The 21,668-nt window shown below is 38.4% G+C and overlaps 1 protein-coding gene across 1 annotated transcript; it reads right to left on the reverse strand.

Moving 5' to 3' along the window:
* Nucleotides 1–8,055: 8,055 nt before the first annotated feature.
* On the reverse strand, nt 8,056–19,429 carry LOC117733835 (tripartite motif-containing protein 55-like). The gene is made up of 12 exons (XM_034537734.1): nt 19,037–19,429; nt 18,322–18,522; nt 16,242–16,423; nt 15,918–16,095; nt 14,395–14,490; nt 13,966–14,043; nt 12,979–13,134; nt 11,980–12,002; nt 11,714–11,838; nt 10,093–10,508; nt 9,125–9,324; nt 8,056–8,235 (listed from the first exon to the last, which is right to left on the reverse strand). The coding sequence occupies exons 1-12, from the start codon at nt 19,427–19,429 to the stop codon at nt 8,169–8,171; spliced, it is 2,115 nt and encodes a 704-aa protein (XP_034393625.1). The 3' UTR covers nt 8,056–8,168.
* Nucleotides 19,430–21,668: the final 2,239 nt, after the last annotated feature.

The raw sequence follows: 21,668 nt of genomic DNA on the forward strand, positions 1-21,668 counted from the left end.
TGCATAGAAAAGAGAACAAATTAAATAAAAATTATAACAACAAAACCGTAACATTTTCAAAATCCAAACATCCATCCATCCATCCATTTTCAATACCGCTTATCCTCATTAGGGTCGCGGGGGCGCTGGAGCCTATCCCAGCTGACATAGGGCGAAGGCAGGGGACACCCTGGACAGGCCGCCAGTCCATCGAGGGCAAAATCCAAACAAACAAATAAAATTTTCAAAATCAGCTAATACAAATGAGTGAAACAAATTGATTAAACACCAAGGATACCAAATAATAACAATGTAAAAACTATAACTATAACATATGTATAGCTATAACATTACTCCAAATTAAAATCCAGATGAATAGAGTTTGCCATTCCAATATCCAGAGACAGTTAGTTCAACAGTTTAGAGGCATAACAACAGAGTATTCAAAGGAAAAGCAATGGAGGACCTTGTGATCTGCTCCAACATAAAATGAAAGACAATTTTGATTTACAGCTTTATAAACAAGTAAAATAACTTTAAAACCAATTTTTAAATATACAGGCCATTGTGATAATGTGATCCATTTACCTTGTTTGAGTTAACATTCTCCAATACAAAGTGGGAGCAAGTGCAAATACCACAACATATTAATAGTAAGGGGCATAAACCAAATGTACACAATGCCATACATGGAAACAGGTTGGAAACAGGTTTACTGTAAGTGTTATAAATATAACTGTATTTCAACAACAATTGCTGCAGAAAGAAACACATAAATCCAGAGAGCAAAGAAAGAGAGATAATAATCAAACAGAACAGAACAAAGCTGAAATGGAAGCTGGAGTCCCCTCAGCACCTCATGACACTGCCTTCCATCTCTCTATAGACGAGTTGGGGAGTCTGATATCCACTCAAAGAAAGGATTACCTGTTGCTTTCTTATGTAATGTGTTGGTGTCAGTTTACTGCTGAAAGTTATATGATACTTAATGTTGATGAGCAAAAACTTCTATATTTATCACCGATAAAATCATGAATTTTCTAAAGAGACTTCAGTGAATTCTTTAAAAGCACCTTGTCTCCTTAAGGCATCAATCTAAATCCTTAAAACTGTATTAAAGAAGACATAACGTTTTATAATGGCACATACTGTGCAATATCATGGATATAATCACAACGTTTTTCGAAAGTCAACAACACATATCAGATTAAATATTGTACATAGTTATATGCATTTCTATAAACCCAACCAATCTTTACCGTTAACTGGTTCATATTTCATGATCTATTCTGGTCACCTTATTTTGGCATTATACTGAACATGTTGGATAAAACTATGTTTTCATCATAACGTATAACATATTGAGTTATTATAGTTGTAGGTGAAATTAAAACAGTGGTCACAGAAAACATTTGTATACACACTCATATATAATGCTATTTGGATTTATTAGAAAACATATTCCTCAAGGTTTTTTGCCTTGTATTTCATTGAGTAATTAAGGGCTTATAAGTATTATTATTAATGGTTGGAAGATTGTTTTCAGAGTACCCTGAAAACAATTAGAGTATATGGAGTGATTACATATTGAACGTTAAACTTAGCAGTAAACAAATAAATGTTTAAATGTACATATTCAAGTGTGCATTGACCTGAATGTAAATAGATGAAGTAAACATGCTCTTCGTTTTCGTGCTTTTATTTTAAAGGTGTGTCCTCTAAACAGGAAGTTCCCAACTACTTGTTACAGAGATTGAATTTCTGGGCATTTCTTTTCCGGTGTAAGGCAAGGCAAGGCTAGTTCATTTGTATAGCACATTTCAACAACAAGGCAATTCCAAGTGCTTCACATTAAACCATTAAAAGCCTCAAAACATAATGCAAAAGAAAACAAGATTTAAAAACAATTAAGAACATTCATTAAAACATTTTAAACAGTCAAAAAGCAAGAAATAGTATAAAAGTTGAAGTGCAGTTAAAGAAATAAAATGCAGTAGATGCATAAATTGATTAATATCCTTGAATCTGGTTCAATTAAAGGCAACAGCAAACAGAAAAGTCTTCAATCTGGATTTAAAGGAGCTGAGGGTCTCTCAGGGTCCCTGCAGACCTGCAGCTTTCAGGGACCTTGTTCCAGAAATGTGGAACTGAACGCTGCTTCTCCATGTTTAGTTCTGACTCTTGGAACAGAAAGTGTTTACAGAGACTTGTAAACACACAGTTACAGTAGTTGAGTCTTCTGAAAATAAATGCGTGGAGTTTCTCCAAATCCTGTTGACATGAATCCTCTAATCCTTGATATATTCTTCAGGTGATAGTATGCTGATTTTGTAATTGTCTTTATATGTCTGTTCAGGTTAAGGTCTGAATCCATAACTACACCTAGATTTCTGGCTTGGTTTGTGGTTTTTAACATCAGTGATTGAAGCTGAGCGGTGACTTTCCATTGTTCGTCCTTGGGACCAAAAACAATTACTTCTGTTATCTTTATTTAACATTCTGGCCCATCCAGTTGTTGATTTATTCAATGCATTTAGCATGTTGATTCAATAAGAACAGCTGCACTGTTATCTTGGTCTTACCAGTTTCAGTTCAAAACAAAAAATCAAGTTTGTGCCTAACAATAAAATCATTGATTAAAAATGTTTTTCCTGACAGAGACCTGACATTTAATAAAGCTAAGTTTAATGTGTTTAACTTCTTGCTATTTAAAAATATATATTTCGCACTGCATGACCACTGATCATTTACAAATTGTAAACACACATCCCTCAGGTGTCTTCCCACAAGCCCTAAAACTGCAGTTATTAAACAACTCCTAAAAAGGCTAATTTAGACCCCGAAATAATGAAACATTATTAATATTCTTTGTCTAAAAAATCTGTGCATATAAAAAAATGGTATTAGTATTTCACAATCATCTAATGGACTGACTCGAAATGTTTCTGCCCATCAAAGATAATATCCAGGTTTGTACTTGCATTCCAACATTGTTTGCTGTTTTGAATGTGTATCTGAGCTTGAACATCAGGCTTTCTACTGAATGCACCCCAAAGTCACATCTGTTCTCTGAGCCTGGCTCAGTTTTCTGCATTTTCGTCAGTTGAATCACATGTTTTAAGTCACGAAGATGGGGTCCAGTTGGTCTGCCAGGAAGGAGTCTCGCAAGTGCATCTTCTGCTTCTCTCCTCTGCAGTTGATGGGGATCACCCCGGGGTCCTTTTCTCTCAACATTTTCTTCTCCTTCAGTCTAATATTGTGTCTCACCGAGGAGAAAGAAGTGTCGATCACCTGCATGCGTTTGATTCTTGTAAATATAATCCTATAATCTAATTTGAGGGTTGCACTGTGTGTTCCACGTCGGTAACTCAGCCTGTGTGTAGTGCAGGTAACTGTCCTCCAGGGGGCAGCAACACTCTGCCTCACTGGAGACAAACACACAGGCGCTGTATACAAAGATTACGTCCATTGTTGTATCTGTTTATTTTAAATGTTCATAAAAAACAACAGTGGCATTATGTACACAATGTCTGAATATGAATTCATATTTTCTGGTTGTTGACTGATGTTGGTTTAAAAAAAAGATTTAAAAAGTTAAAAGATTTGGTTCATTATGAATTATGATTCATAATGGAGATGATACATGTTATTCTCCTGGTGTCCACTAGGGGCACCAATGCTTTATTAAGCAGATAATGCAGGTTATTGACCTTATTATTTGACGGGAATATGCGGGGTCAGCATCGTGGGCATCTTTTCACTTGAATTAAACCAAATGGATTAAAATCCCAAATAAAATTCCATTTTGAAACGGCGCCACCAGCCCAATGAAACTTTGTTGTGACTGAAAACGGTACTGCATCTAATTTCTCTTCTCTTAGACAGAAAAAAAATAACGAAATGACCAAACAATCTGATGGCCCGATTTTTCTGTAGATAAAACACCTAAACAGCACTACTGTGGCTGGAAGAAATGTGATTTTGTGTGTGGCCCATCTCATAGAGCTCTACATTACTGAGTCAAGTTACTTGATATTAATATTAATAACTTGATGTTAATATTTCAAGGCTATTAATGTTAGGATAAGTTTAACATATTGGACTAAACATATAGCTCTAACACATTATATCACAAAACAAGCAAAATGCTTCATAAATGTAAATGTAAAACATGCTGACGTTAGCATGATGATAGCTGGTTTGGTTCAGTCAGTTTACTAAATACTTAGTAACTTAATACTTAACAAAATGTAACCAATTTAGATGGACCATTTTTATATCTGACATATTACATTATTTGTACATACAAAACTAAATTTAGCAGTAGACTTACCTTCTAATCAAGTCACCTTCAGATGAGAAAATGACGGCTTAACTGCTGAGGAAAACTCTGGAAAAGATGTGGACGTCATGACGTCAGACGCACAACACGAGTTTTAAAGTTGACTGATTATTGTGATGTTAAAAACGCCAGATGGGAATTGCTGCAGGCAGATCTCTCTGGCTGCACCTAAATCCTGGATCGAGACCACCGTTGACCAGGGCCTCAGTTGTCAGGGCCAATGGGTCTATGGTTTTGCAGAATATTTTAAATTGCCTCTAAAAAACTCTTAAAATACACCCCATGTAGTATGTGTTTCCTGTTCTATAGTATTATCTATTTCATTTGTTGATCTCACTCTTTATTAATACATTTATTTTGTGTGGTGAATTTAACAACATTCTTTCTTAAGCTTTTAATTGCCTGAACTTATTTTTAAATATAATCATGTTTTAATCTTAATTTCACAGATAATGTTCCTTTTAACTTTGCTTTGAAATATCTTTTTGGGGGCTTTATTTTAGCATACAGCTGAAACACTTTTAATCAGGCCTAAAATGTTCGATAAAGATTAAACATTCTTTATCGACCAATCCTAATTTTCTTATATTTTCGTTTTTCAAGTTTATTTATGTCAATTATATATTTGTATCCCATGTGTCTTACATTATAATGGAAGAAAGAGCTACAAAGTCAATTTAAAACTCAAGTTTATTTTGATTATTCAACATTACATGATGGCCGCGCTCGGTGCCGTGACGGCCGCGTTCCTCGTCTCAGGCGGTCTCGCCTTGCCGGAGCGCTGCGTCTCTCGCCGCGTGGCATATTAAAATGCCTTGTCAGCATCCCTCGGCGTGATGGCCGCGTCCCACGATAGACGCAAATATAAAATAGGGACTAGAATATTAACAAATGCTCCACTAGGTGGCACTAGAGCACCTGTACTTCTTAATCTCTAACTTTCACTCAACTCTTCTGAGCTACTGAGTAACTCGAGTTCAACTTAAGATCATTACTGTCTATTATATTGTGTATATTTTCTGGAAAATATTTAAATTGGGCAGAAATTAGAAATGCTAAATTAATAGTTTTCTTCTTCTTTTGAATAATATAATAATATAATATAATATTTCCAGATGTTTTGTCTAATATTAAGAGCCATGTAATTAAGCACAATAAAAGGTCTGTCCATTATTAGTTTCAGGTCTTTCTGCTTTTTGATCAAATTTAAATAATAAACACAAATGTCTCTTGTGTATCATGAGATACAGAGGTATTATCAGAAAAACGTACTTCAAGTATCAAAAGTAAAAGTACTCATTATGCAGAATGGCTCCGTTATTATTATTATAGATTATTCTATTTTTAACATTTATTAATACATGTAAGAGCATGTTATGTTGTAGTTCTTCCACACTTTTACATACTGTGTATTAGTAGTATAGTACTGCACCATTTGACATGTTTAGTAACTAGTAACCCAAACCGTCAGATAAATGTAGTGTAATAAAAAGTACAAAATGTACTTCTGAGATGTAGTAGGGTAGAAGTATAACGTATTATAAAATGCAAGCACTCAAGTAAAGTACAAGTAAGTCCAAATTGTACTTAGGTACTTGAGTTAATGTACTTACTTAACTCCCAGGGAAGCTACTACAGTACTGACTACGACTCCAGATATAACTCCTTCTACTCTGCAGTATGACTACTCCTCTGCTAATGCAACTTGAAACAACAAACTTGACAGTTGTGAAGACCTTTAGTGTGAAGGGCAACAAGTTTTTCCGCTCAATACATTTTCAAAATAAAAGCCCACCTGAGTCAGAGTTTTTCCCTTTAAGAACACAGACAGATCCAGCACAGATCTTTTAAAACAGAGACTGTTGATAAACTAGTGTAACTTTAGAGTAAAAATATAACTACACGCATTAAGTCTTAAGTCGCAGGGCAGCGTTGAGCTGATGAAACTGACTGCCATTTTTCTTTCTTTATCTCCTCAGCTAAACATCATCCCCCAAACGCTTCTCTCTGTCCTCTATTTCCTCTTGTCGGGGGAGTTTAGCCAGGAGAGGTAGTACCTGGGTCAAAGAGGAGCTTCGCTAAGTTTAAAAGAGGAGGAAGACGATGATTGAGGAGGACTGGTCTCAGCAGGACTACTTGTCTGCATGAGTCTCCATCTGGAAGCAAAGGGGGGCAGCAGATGACTTTATATGAAGACTCAGTATTACTTAGAAACAGTCAACATAAAAACAATACAGGTTTGTTGTTCACTATCAACAGTGGAGGAAGTATCAGCTCCTTTACTTCAGTAAATGTACTAATACCAGACTGTGAAAATACTCTGATACAAGTAAAGGTCCTGCATTGAAAATGTTAAATGAGTAACAGTACATTAGTAGTATAAGTATAATCAGGAAATGTATACAATTCATATCCCTGTAGCAGCATGCATTGAATAAATTCAAGTAAAGTACAGATACCTCAGTTTTGTACTACAGTACGGTGCTTGAGCATTCAGTACTACATGAGGAGCTTTGGCTCCAAACTGACATTTCGACTTTGACAATGGCAGAAAAACACTTGTTGACAAAACTATATTTTCAGATTCACATTAACAACACAACAACATATAAAGATGCAGTCAAGAGAAGCACTTCACTGCATATTTATTAAATGTTCACAACCATGCAACCACAACTTAAAACACAGCATGAAGCAGATGGGTGTAATGAGTGATGCCAGTGTTGCTGGAGCATAAAAACATCAATAATATTATTAAAAAATACAATTTAGTTTTTATAGTTTAAAGTAAGCTATATGTCATTAGAATTTTCACATTTTATTTAAAATAGAAATAAACTCTTCACTGACTTAATATAAGTACATATTTCTCCCACAAGATGCCAGCAGAGGCAATAGTAACACATAGATAGATAGCTAGATAGAGATAGATAGATAGATAGATAGATAGATAGATAGATAGATAGATAGATAGATAGATAGATAGATAGATAGATAGATAGATAGATAGATAGATAGATAGATAGATAGATAGATAGATAGATAGATAGATAGATAGATAATACTTTTGAATCCACTACATGTGTCTGACAGCTTTAGTTACCTGAGCTGTGCAGCAGTGAGGATGGCTGTGTCTCCTGCTGGTGTTATGTGTAAATGAAGCAGCCGATGTAAGCCCAAACCTTCTGCAGGAGAACCAGAAAGGCCAACAGGTAGAAGAGCAGAATGACAGCCTGGCAGAAGATGGAGGGATGGGCAAGAGAGAGAAGGAGGAGGTAAATTATGATATAAGGAGGAAGGAAAGAGGACTCATAACTGTATAGTGGTGTAATATAACTAAGTACATGTACTACTGCTAGTACACTCGTTTTCTTCTAATGCCATTTTTTACGTCTACTTCACTATAATTCAGAGGGAGATATTGTACTTTTCACTTCACTACATTTAGTTACGTCAAAATTAGAGTGAGAAAAAGAATAATTCTTTTTTCATTTTTATTTTTATTGTATGTTTTTTATTGTTTGATCTATTTTTCTTATTATTGTTATTATTCAACACTGTCTCAGTGCTTTGCTAAATAAAATATTCCTTTCAGTATTTGTCAACGGTCAAACTATTTTTTTCTTGTCATTGAACTGAGGTTAACTTTTAATTTCCCCTTCCTCCTTCCTGTTTTCCCTTCAATTCCAAAAATAACATCAAGACAGAGACCTAAGTGGTAAACAATTTCAGCCAAGTTGCAAAAGTGACTTTGCAAAACATAAACAAAAAAACAGAAAGAACAGAGAACAGAGAAGAGAGAAGAAGAAGAAGAAGAAGAAGAAGACAATGTGGAGATGCAGCCACATCAGCAGGTGGTGAAGATTGCAATAGCCTGGTTGATGATGACGAAGGTAAAACCAGACGACACTGACCTGGAGAGAGACAGAGGAAGTTAATTTCTCTCCACTTTCAGTCTTCAAGTCTTCAGGCTGCTCGCTGTTCTCTCCATCCTTCTCTCTCATCTCTGCAAACTCTGAACAAACTGCCTCAATCTCAGTGCAGTTTGTGGCCTCCCTTATTGATAGATCATCCGTTTTTTCTTTCCTTTCATCAGACCACATGCTTCCTTCTTCTGGTTCTTTATTCATTGCCTCAGCGTCTCCCTCTCCCAACCATTTATCTTTCAGATTTAAAGCACATTTTAGATCTAAATTATCATCATCATATTGCACTTTCTCTTCTGCTTCCTCTACCCTCCTATCACTGACGTCAAAGTTATCTTTGTCCATCACTGAGCTTCCACTCTCAACGCCAGAACGTTTCAGCTCCGGTGGTACAGTTGATGGAATATCAATATAATCAGATCATGCCCTCTATGATGCTGAAGCTTTTCTCCATAGCCTCGAGTCGGCACACCCAGCCCTGCATGTCCTTCTCCTCCTCATCTCCAGCTCTCTGCCTAGTTAGTCGCACATGGGGAACAGGTGTAATAGCACTGCCCAGCTCAGCAGATACCTTCTGAGACTGCAGATGAGACAGAGGTTGGGTCTCTGACTGTGGGAGTCGAGGGAGAGGAGAGTTTGGCTGAGAATGAAGCTCAGTGGAAAGTGGGAGCTGTTGTGGTCCAGCTGGATGTCAGTTGGGGTAAGCCATGTTCACTTCTTGGGTCTGAGTCTGTGCTACCAGACTTCGTAGACATTGTGCTTGTGTTTGGGGCTCAGACACGACTTGGACTTCACGTTCAACCTCATTGTGGATCTCGGCCTCTGAACGTGAATCCCTGGCTGGTTGTGAACTCATCGTCTGGTGCGCATCACAAACCTTGGGACTCTTGTAGGATCGGAGCATAGCCTGCGCCAGCTGTTGGGTTTGTAGTTCGGGTAAAACGGATGATGATCATGATCATGATCAAGATCATGATCTTCTTCTTCTTCTTCTTCTTCTTCTTCTTCTTCAGCATCCTGTTTGTCCTCTGCCTCACTCTGTGCCGTCCAATCATCTGCATCACTAACTGTCTCACACTGATATGTGAAGAAAGACGTAAAAAAGCCAATACAGATGATTTTAGCATTTCCTTTAAGCCCAGTACCAACAACTAGCCTGTTTTCCAAAGCCTATATTGTGTTATAGATTAATTTGTATCCATTTATGCAACTTTTGGTTTCAGTTCATTTCAGTCAACTCTTTTAGAGATTTGAAAACATCCTTTTAACAGACTAGAGATGTACGATCAAGTCTTTAACACAACTCTTCACACTGACCTGACACCTTTGACTCACAGTATACTTTACTTCCAGAGGTGCGGAGTAGAGTTACAAATTTGATGACTTTAGACTCAACGGACAAAATATAAAAAGACTTGCATCTCAACTTGAACTTTGACACCAATGCCTTGGGACTTAACTCAGACTTGAGCCTTTTAAATTGAAAGTAATTGATACCTTCCAACAAGCCCAAAGATTAACACCAGGACACAATACAGATTTATTGACTTGTAAGGTTCTGTACCACATGATAATAACTTTATTCTAGCCAAATATATATATAGTCCACAAACTTTGCTACAAGTGCTTCTAACAAATGTCTAGTCTATGTGAGTTGATTTTCAAAGTTTACTGGAATTGAGATCAGAGGCTGCGTGGAGAGTAGGAAATCAATCTAAAGTTAGATTTGATCAAATTTATAATTGTTTACATTTTGGAAAATGGTTTTAGTATACACACATTGTAGTTAACAGGCTCAGGGTTCCTTGAATTGATTTAAGAAATAAAAAGCTGAGCTGAAAGTACCTGCTGTGTGCTCATTCCTTCCTGCTCTTCACAGACGGCTCCCTCTTTACCAGGACCAGGAGCTGCACAACCCTCGGCCTGCTCTTTTTGATCCTCTGTGTTGTTCTTCATCAGACCGGATTCTCCATCATTTAAGTCCGGGTCCTCAGTTTCCGGCTGCAGAACCACCCACGCATGCTCCACAGGGTCCCTCACCAGACCTGGAGCTGGTGGCACTGAAGCTGATGTTGGTGCAGCTGTTTTCACTGGTGGGGATATCGGTGTTGGGATTAGCTCTTTAATTGGTTCTACAACAGATTCCGGGTTCTGTGGGGAGGTGTCCTGATGGTGTTTTGGTTCTACAATCTGGACAGAGGACTCTCTGGGTACTTCAGGCTCCTTTTCCACCTCTGGTTCTTCAGGAACATTTTGCAAAACTGCAGAGAGAAAACAATACCTGTTGAGAGGCTTCTCCTTTTTAGGGTCGCGCGGCGCTGGAGCCGATCCTAGCTGACATTGGGTGAAGGCGCGGTTCACCCTGGACAGGTCACCAGTCCATCGCAGGGCACATATAGAGACAGACAACCATTCACACTCACATTCACACCTACGGGCGTCCAGTTAACCTGCATGTCTTTGGACTGGGAGGAAGCCGGAGGACCCGGAGAGAACCCATGCTGACACGTGAAGCTTGCTAACATGCGTTCTCATGGAAACTAGCATACTGTCAATGCCTGAATAAAGTAAATATTATCTTGAGAGTGTCTTGACACTTAAGACAGGACACCCCATAGTTTTTCATCTGCTGGTCTATTTGGTCTCTGCTATTTGGCCTCCATGACATGTCTTCTTTCAGACAAGTGGAAAGAAAACACCGAAAGTATACATTAAGATGTTTATTTTACAACACTGTGTCTATTTGCATCTGTAGATTTCTGCTAAATTTGCATATTTAAAGTGGCAAAAAACTGACTACCGCTCCACTTCCTCATCTCTATCCAAAAACTACAGTGGCATTCAGGTTGCGTAAAAATGCAAAAGGATTGCTCTCGAGATAGTGTTGTGTTTGTCTGTTCTGGGCTGCTGTGGAAACATGGCGGTGCAACATGGTGGACTCGTTGAAGAGGAACGGTTCCCTAAATGTAAATATAGAGTACTCGTTTTAACCCAACACAAACTATTCTTAGTTTTAGGTGATTATACGCTAGTAGATACATAGTTATTAATATTAAATTTCATTGCTGATAGATCCACCCGGAATCCACTTAAGAATTGTCTATATTAATAAGTATGTAATATGTAATTGATCAACTGGGGAAGTTTCATGGTGATGTCTGTGAGTTAAAACGGTTACCCTATTCACCTGTAGAGTCTCTCCTTAAACCACATAGGTTGTTTTTTATATCCCACAGTCTAGCAGCGTTACAGTTCAGCCTTTACAAGCACATTAAGCATTTTGTCTATTTAAAAATGTTTATTTTTGTACTTGTTCATGCTATTTTTGTATTTAATGGCGTTAGAGACAAGGAACACACTTTCACAAAGTGGACAGAAATGTCTTTTGTTGGTACAACTCCCATGCAAAATAAATGGTATGAAGATAAAGTTTCAAAGTGGTTTACCAGGCAGTCCCTCTTCATACCTTTGAGGAAGTCTATGCTCTTCAGAGCCCTCTCTTGTCTGCTGAAGTTAAATATGTAGTGGCTCAAACTCTCACAGCCTGGTTTCAGTGTTTCAGATGGACAAGAGCCAGTCGCTGTTATCACTCTAAGGAGAGGCAGAAGACAAGGAAAACAAAAAAGGAAACAGAAAAAAACAAACATTTGATTCACTTTAGAAAAGAAAGAGCTCTATCAACATTATATCACCCAGGCAACAAAACACAACATATCTTGTCAAAATACTCACTTTGTGATCAACTCTCTTGAATTCTGAAGGGAGGAAATAAGAAACATGATAAGGGGTTATTTTAGAGATTCTAGACTCAAACAATCATTATGTCTATAAGAGACACTTAGTTTGTTTTTGTTTTGTTGGACTTCCCACCACTAGGGGGCGTAGGGCGGCTGTCAATTAAGACAGCCCAATGTAATCGAGGGGAACACTAAGGCCAGGTGTTCCTTGACTGGCAGGAGCACACCGTTTTTGACCGTGCGAAACGGTGTTCGACAAATGAACGGTTTGATTTCTTTCATTCTTTTTTGGGAAAAGACAAATGGGTTTTGGACAAGGAATATACATTTTGGTTTGTGTTGAAAAGACTTACAATATTACAAATGAATAACCTTTCAAATTCAAAACTGGACATTTATTTATTGCACGTTCAAGACTAAATATGGACGCAACCATAGTGACCACTTGTTGATAGCGAACGGGTCACTACAATGTCTATTATCTATTATTATAATTATCAACATAATTCTTCCGACTTTTCCGACCTCAATTCAGCATAAGATGCACAAACAAACGTAGCAAACACAAAAAAAATAGAAATGACAAACATAAAGCTGAACATTTCTCAAACTTGCTACTGTAAGTTATTATTGTGGTAATGATACTTAAGAAACAGATGTGAGTACCTCTTCCTTTATTGAACCATCTTTTACTGTTGGCTTATTTATATGCACTGGACCGAAATAAAACCCAAACAAAGGGAGACCATTCAAACTGCGTGTTTCTACAGCTAATAGTAGAGTAACTGACTGGTTGAATTAGTCGTTGCATAAGTTTCAACATTGTAGTATATTTTATGATAAAATGATGTTTGCAATGCAGGTTTCTACCGTCGCATTTTTACAGCGTTAACTTCTTCCTCATTCCAAAAAGCATCTGTTCAAGCAAGTACACGCACGCACACGCACACGCACACGCACGCACGCACACACACACACGCACACACGCACACACCTGAACAAAAGCAGCTATGTCTGACTCCTCCATGCTGCTCACTGCTCTCTCCACAAGTTTGCTGTTGGCTTCCACGCTGTCTCCATAGCAACGCACCAACGACTGGGCGTGGCTTGTCTTCTCTTCCTGCTCAGAGCTGATTCGCTGCGTCATCACCTTCAGCGTGATGAAGACCATAATAAACCACTACAACTATAAACACTGTTACTGCTTCTATGACTTTTCATGCTTACATAGAACTTGAATATGCAAAATGTGTATTTTGTATATTAACATCACAATTTGCAAAATACTACGATAATACGATATAATGTTAAATATATGAGGAGTTCATTCATGTTGACGTGTAGTTTTTAAGTTAAATTACATCATATTTTATGTCTGTTTCCTCAGATCTGGTACTGCTATCAGTATTCTAACAATATGTATGTTAGAATACTGTATATTCTTGCTACTACTGTCTATGTTCATTTAAATAGCACTCATAGACAATGATGGAAGCCCTTTGTCTTCAGTAAAAGTAGAAATAACAGTCTTAAACTACTCGATTATAAATAAAGGCTTGAATTAAAAATATTAATTAAGCAAAGCTTTGTACAGAAGTATGAGCAACTACATTTACTAGTATCAATTTAGTATCAAAAGTAAAAGTATCATGTAAAAGAATATATTAAATTAAATTGTGTAAAATGGCTCCTCTTCAAGTGTTTTATTACTATAGAATATTATATTGTTCTGTTTTTACCACTAATCAATTTATAAAAGAGCATTTTAATGTTGTAGCTCATCAACAATTTAACATTCTGGGTAGATTAGTAGTATAGCACTAGATCATACTGTCTGTTTTTTTATTGTGAAAAGTATATAGTAACTAAAGCAGTCAGATAAATGTACTAAAAAAATACAATACTTCCCTCTGAGAAATACAGTAAATATGATAATGATAATAAATGTGTAAAACGTGCTGAAAACAGGAACATATCTGACCTTTCGTCTCTCCTCAAGGATCGAAAACACACGATTGAACTTCTCACACACACTTTGTTTCTGAGTCTTACAGTTGTCCTGCAGAGAGAGGAATGAAAGTGAGTGCACATCAAAATGTTCAGTGTTTTCACAAGATACTAGAACTAGAAGTTGAATGTATGTGATGGGGAAACTAGTAAGCATATAAAACAACCTGTATGTGCTAGCCTTTACACACACACACACACACACAGAGTGACACCTCCAGTATACAGGTCACAGAGAGGACACTTATTTAAATTGAGATAAATGAAATGCCAAAAACTGCATATTCACAATTTTTTACTTTGCGTCAATCAATTCCTGCCCTGTCTGTCCGCCCAAACCCCATCGGTTACACCTTAAGACACACACACACACACACACACACACACACACACACACACACACCTCTATATTTTTGCAAGTCTCCTCCAGCTCATTGATCAGTGCCTGGACTTTGTCGTTGACTGCCACCAAAGAACTGACTCCTTCACTCAACTCATCCTGAAAAACAATAGGAAATTAAGTTGTTATTAAGACTTATGAGTATTCGTTATTTGCAGCCTTTTGAAATCGAATAACTCAGTAATTACTGAGGCCAAATAAAGATGTTAGGTTTTACACATGGACCCCAATAGATCATTAACACGATACTTGAGACGTTAACCGAGGTGAGCTGTGTCATTAAGCTGCTCTTTTAACAAGAATGTTTATCAAATTGGGCTCAAACAATAAGAATGAATGAAGTCCTTGAGTTAAGATTGAAATATTCAAACTTATCTCTTGTTCATTTATTCACTGTTCTAAATAATGTACTTCTTCAGTGATAATGAGAGATGTTGGATGCTTTAATTAATCACTGTTGTGTTGCATCACCACGAAGAGGTTCAGTGTTGCAGTTGTAGTATTCAGATCCTTTACTGAAGCAAAAGTACTTATACCACACTGTGAAAATACTATAAGTAAATGTACTGCATTCAAAACTCCACTTCATCAAAAGTGTGTAAGTACTATGAGAATGTATTTAAAGTGCTTAAATATTGATTGTGCAGTAAAATGTTCCCTGGCAGTGTTTTACTGTTATATATAATGTTTCTGGATTAATTTTACTGCTGGAAGAATATGTATGTTGCATTTGAATGGTTTTTAAAACTCCTGTATATACTGTTGGGTACTTTGGGTTTCACACGGGATACAGACAGAGGTCTCCAAGTCTGAAAGTCCTGTGTTTGCTTGAATCATCCATCACCATTCCCACCAGCCCTTTCTGGACTCACTCGCTTGTTATAATCGTTGTTAAACCACCAAACTCAATAACCGTCTCAGAAATACTACATCTCTTGCTCGGCGCATTGCTCGTAGTACTGCATCACTTGCAACTTCCACATTCAACGTATCCGTGGTTTCCAATACTGCCATTTTGGCTGTGACTTTAAAAGTGCAGATTGAAGCATTAACACCACTACCTTGTCAAACCTGTAACATTACTTCAACACAAATAAAAGAATGGACTAGGCTACTATCTATCTCTACAAGTATATTTTCATAGAAGGAATAGTAGAAGGATAGATGTAGATAGAATAGACGTAGCATGTATAAGGCAAGGCAAGTTTATTTATAGAGCACAATTCGTACACAAGTGCTTTACAGCTACATAAAATTACAAAAAGGCAAATAAAATCATTCCATAAAAACATAAAAATAATCATTAATTAATTATATTAAAAGCGAAGAGTGCAGATAAAATACTTTGTCAAATAGAACTGTTTTCAGCCTGGATTTAAACATTGTCAGAGTTGAGGCCTGTCTCACATCTTCTGGAAGACTGTTACAGATTTTAGCATAAAACTGAATATAAAGCCCTTAAAACATGAAAGAAAACACTAGTCCAACTGTCACACACCATAATAGAAGAATGTTATATACTGTACCTTCTTCTGCTGATAGATGTCTGTCAGAGGAGTCACCTGACAGGACTGATGAGCCCCGAACACTTTACAGAGAGAACATGTAGGAACCTGACAGGTGAGACAGTAAATGTTCACCCTCTCACCCTCATGATCTGAACATGTCACCTGAGCAGGAAGTGGAGGAGGAGGAGGGAGGGGGCTGGAGAGAGAGAGAGAGAGAGAGAGAGAGAGAGAGAGAGAGAGAGAGAGAAGGGGGGGAAGGAAACATCACATCTTCAAACATCCATATATATCTTATGGAGGCATATTCTTTATCGTAATTCTCTTATCGTCTTCTCTTTTCACCTCGCAGCGTTGCTGTTATTGCTGACTTCCTGTTTGTAGACATCGATGATGTTCTCCACCAGCAGGTTCCGTTGCAGGCCGTAGACACCGTGACGATCCAGCACAACTTCCTGTCTGCAGGACGGACAGCGGAAACGACCGCTGTTCACCTGCATGGTGGTACGAGCCAGGAACAAGGAGGGCTGCACAGAAGCAATGTCAGGATGCTGTATTTATTCACATAGGAATGATCTTCAACCCTCCACGACTGTTATCAACACCCTACAGTTGGAGTGTGTTGTCTTACAACACAGCCACATGCTGGGATTTCAATAATTAGCCGCAGTTTTAGTGTCAGTCTTCCAGAAGTCAGAGCCGGTTCAGGACAGGTTACTGGGTAAAAACAAGACGGCAAAATCCCCTGTTCGTCATCCAGCATGGAAACACAGTGTGGCTCAGGACAGCACACACAACACTGTTAGAGCACCTTGTTTACTCTCTAGACCCACAAGCGGGTCGCAATATATTAAAAAATATAAAATATATAGTCTTTTATTGAACATTTATATGTGCAGTGGAATCACATTAGGGGGCCTGAATGTTTGTATTGTTCTGATAATTGTAGACTGTAATAACATTGAATGTAATATCTTACATTCTCATGATTTATAGAAAAGGCCTGTGGTGAATTAGGTCTCAATGGGAATTTTACCAAGGAAGAGCGAAAAATACGATCATATTACATTCAAAGTTCTAATCCTGAACTATACCGAGCTGAAAGAAACACAGCACTGACTTGTTGCGTGGTTTTGGCTACCCTGTTACCAAACAGATGCCTACTTCACAAGCAGCAGACACTGAGCAACATGTCGTATCTGTTTCCACCTGATGATGTTTTTTTCTTCTGTATTTGATCTCTATCAACTCTTGAGGGATTTCTGTGTCTCTTTGGCTGCTATGTTCACCAGCTGGTCTCTGACTGCATCTGCTGGTTACGCTTGGACAGCGCATGAACAGTGGCTTCATCAGAGCTTGTTTGCTGATATGGCGTTACAGCTGATAATGGCATCCTGAACGACCATATTTGTCCAAAGTTCAAGGTCAAATAAATAACCAAGACTTTCAGGAGAATGTTTCAGTTTACTGACAAAAAGACAGAAATATGGGTCGATAGTTCAACAGTTAAAGAGATCACAATAGAAAAAGTGGTAACCAATTAGGGAATTGAGATTCAGGGGAAGACGAGTGAAGAAAAGGACAGATGAGCAGAAGGACGGAGGGAAGATTAGAGGTGTAACACATCCTGAAATAGTGACCTTTAATAAGCTTCAGCTGCTGCTGGGCCTGGACGAGTGATCAGCTGGTAGAGAGATAAACACTGAGCACTCAGAGAAAGAGAGATGGTTTACAATGTGTTTACGGCCAGCTGGAATTTATGTTGGTTTTGTCAATATTCAACTGATTTCACAGTCAAAATGTATGCGTTTTAAAATGGAAATGTTGACATGGCCTTAAGCTGCTCAAGAAGGTCCATATCTGTCTCCTAGAGCTGCCTCTCCAAGCAACTCTGCGGCAGCAGGGAGGACAAGGCAAGGGTGTGAGTTCTTAACTACATAAACTTCACAACATTCTTAGGTACCCACTGCTGCTGCAAAATAGATCTTAACGTGTTCGCAAAACACACACACACACACACACACACACACACACACACACTAACACACACACGCGACCAGAACAATAGTAGTAAATATAGCTCACAGCCGGTGATTTTCATGTACATGAGCGAACCAGTTATACATCCACACATCCCATTTTAGCCACTGATAATCCACCAATCACACAAATGCGCGCACACACACACACACAAATTTTACACAGGTATGTTATGAAAGATAAGTGTGTTCCAACACATACAGTACATAACTGCGTGGACATACAGGGAATGTCTGTGCAGAACCGTAAAAACAAAAACCGTAAAAACAAAAATTTATTATATATGTTTATATATATATATATATATATATATATATATATATATATATATATATATATATATATATATATATATATACATACACACGTGTGCCCTCTCACAGACCTGGTACAGCTCATTGGCACACTTCCGGCAGAGGTTGTGCTGGCAGGGCAGGATGACCACCGGTTTGTTGAAGAGCTCCAGACAGATGGGACAGATCAGCTGTTTCTCCAGCGTTGCCAGGGCCGCTTCGCCCTCTGCTTCCCCGCCGCCCTGCAGGCAGCTCAGCTCCGCCGGCAGAGACATTTCACACTTCACCTCCTCCTGTCGGCACCAGAACTGATTGAATGAACACACTCTTCTGCTGCTGCCAGACAGCAAGTCTGTTTGTTTGGGAGAGACTGCACTGGTGACTTTGCACATGTTAGACCAATTATTATAAATATGTTTAAATGTAGATATTTCAGTCAGTGCTGATATAGTTTTAAAAAACACTGTGTACTTTGTTAATTACTTTTCTCCCAGGCAGACATGTGTTGTGGTTCATTTCTATGAAAACCACCTTGCAACTTGAAATTTGTTTGAGTTATGTAGATTAATGATTGTAGTTACCAAATTCACAATATTGTTTTCACGTTTGCATCTTTTTCGATACATTTCCCAAAAATTATTGTGGTGAAATGGACCTATTTCCAAGCAGACATTTGACTTGTCATGGTGGGAAAAGCACAGATGAAATAAACAACATTAATGATGGCTCAATTCCATTAAGGTCGAAACATGGAACTTTTAACTAGTTAAGAAACAGTCTGAATCTAATACTCTCTCTCTGACCTACTGAAGTAGCGAGCATCACAGCTCGCAGGTTCACCAGAAGCTCTTTCAGTTCAGACTCCGGCAGCCACCAGCCCACCGCAGACAGACCCAGAACCGGCTTCGCTGCAGCCTTCGTCCGGCGGGCGGTGGAGAGCGACGGTGCCTCCTCCAGCCAGGAGCAGAGCTTTGCCTTGCCGCTCCAACGGGGTCCCGCAGGGAGCCAACAACAATGCCATGCCACTTGAGATCCAGGCCGTATTGCTAGGCCCACTGGAGGGAAGGAATGGAGGCAAGGGGGACCCAGACCCTGCTGCTGTAAAATTAGACGTTTTCTAAAGGGACTCCGATGCTCGGAAACACTATCGCTTTTGTCCACAAGGACAGCCACAATCAACACAAAATGAAATCGTCTCATAGTAGCTTTAACTGTCCCAGTAAGGTATTGCAGTGGCCATGCACACGACCTCTGGAATACAGCTATCATTAATACTACTGAATACACATGTGCTTTTCCTACTATGATATGTCAAAAGGGTATATTAGTATCTCAAACTAACAACTAGAATTTAAAATAAAGTTTTGCTGCATTGATTTCACCAAAAACGGCTCATAACACTTTTAACAAACTTCAAATACAACCCAAAGATCAAACTTCCAAGTGCTCATCAGAATACCATCATGTCGGCAACAATTGTTAAAAAAGTGGCCTAAATGTTGACTGTGGTGAATTACCTCAGCGCAATTTGTGCCTCAACATGATTTTGAAAGTGTAAACTAATGTCTGCCTGTAAAAGTAAGTGTAGAAATTATTCTAAAATGTTATCCCTAAAAACTTACTGGAAAATGCTTTGAGGGGGGATAGCATGCACATTCCACAGTATTACCCTCTTAAAGGCAAGGGAAATGCAATAACATAGACAGTTGACACAAGATAGGCAAACAAGTAAATAACACACTAAAAAAAGACAAAACGGGACACATTTCAAGAGAAAAACTGAACACAACAGCATTGGCATAACAGTCAAAGCAATAACAGAACAACCTCCTTACTCACCTTCCTCTCTGGGCTGGTGGCAGTTGAGGTTTGACTCTTAAGAAGAGCAGAAAGGCCAATCACATAATAATTTTGTTGAGATGTATGTGTGTCTCAATGAAATCCAGTTCTCTGTTACAGTTTTCAAAATCTCAGCAGAGTTGAGATCCTGCAAATGTGAGCAACGTCCTGCAGGAAGAGCAGGAAGGCTGAACTTTACCTCCTCTCAGGGCTTCTTGGTAAGTACGTCTGTTCCACTTTTAGTAAAAAAACGACACTATTTCTTGTAGTTTCTTGTGTTTCCATGCACAGACAGCCCGGGATACTGCAGTTTAGTTTCCCAGGATGTCATTTACTTTAAAACAACCAAAGTCGTTGGGTAAGTTGTGCATGGAGCTGCTGCTCTAACGGACGAGAGAGGGAAAGGTTGTCCGTCTCAGTTTCTGGAAATACCCAACTCACTCAGACAGTTTGAGTTCAGCCCGGCTTTCGTTGCCTTGACGAAACTTTTCATGTCCAGTTATGTACTGAGAAAAACCACAGATGTTGTCACAATAAAAAAACATGATGGAAAGCTGAGGTCAATAAAAGTCCAATCGAAGTCAACCAGTTGGAGAACAATACGTATCTTATCCGAGGTCAGTAACGAAGCAGCAGTCAGTTTGTGATCTCTCCTGTTTAGCTCCTGTGACACAAAATCTGCCGGTACAGGGCGTCCCTCCACCGTTTCACCTTCTCCAACCTCTTCCTCACTCTCTCACTCATCCAGCACTCACTCCATTCCTCATGTTGTCCACTCAAGTAGCGACTGCTGTGATTGTTGGTTTGCAGCTTCTTCACCATCTACAGCAATGTAAGAGTGTGTGTGAGAGGACTGATTTGAGTTGGGGGGCGTCAGGTTTCAGCCCAGTGCACCAACCCCCCCCCCCCCACGCACACACACACACCATATCAGGCAGTGGATGGTATGTGGACACATTAAGACCATGCTACGCTGTGCTCTTTCTAGTGTTACACACACTAACTGTCCTCTTAAAGGTGCTAAATGTAGTCATTTAATATATATAATAATAATTACCACAATAATCTTGAGACATTTTTATTGCTGCAGCTAACGAGACCACTGCAGAAAAGTCAGTCTACCTGTATAACAGTCTATGTTAAGTGTTTTGCTTTTTGGGTGACACTTAACTTGGACACCCCTATTCAGCATTTAAACACACAATATAATCATTTAATAAATTGCTTATAACATACTTTAATGCAGATATGAGTTTATTTTTATTATGTTGTATTTTAATGATATACCGTTAGTAAATAGAATGATTGTTTTTGATGGTAAGAATACAACACTACTCATTCAGGACACATTTTAAAACTGACTGGGGGTGACAATGACACACTTTATTTCCTCTGATTTATCTGCTGAATATAGTTATAGTGGTAGTTTGAACCTTAAATCGTTCCGAGGTAACAAGAAAACATTAATGGTGTCATGCATATAGAAAATAATTAGCCGAGAATGTGGTCTGCAGTTTTGGTTTGTTTCTAACATTCAACAATACATTTCACGAAAATAAAGCAAGTGCCATTTTAAATCAAAGACACTGTGAGAAAAGAG

The sequence above is a fragment of the Cyclopterus lumpus genome, chromosome 7 (genome assembly GCF_009769545.1).
Source record: "Cyclopterus lumpus isolate fCycLum1 chromosome 7, fCycLum1.pri, whole genome shotgun sequence".
NCBI classification, from domain to species: domain Eukaryota; kingdom Metazoa; phylum Chordata; class Actinopteri; order Perciformes; family Cyclopteridae; genus Cyclopterus; species Cyclopterus lumpus.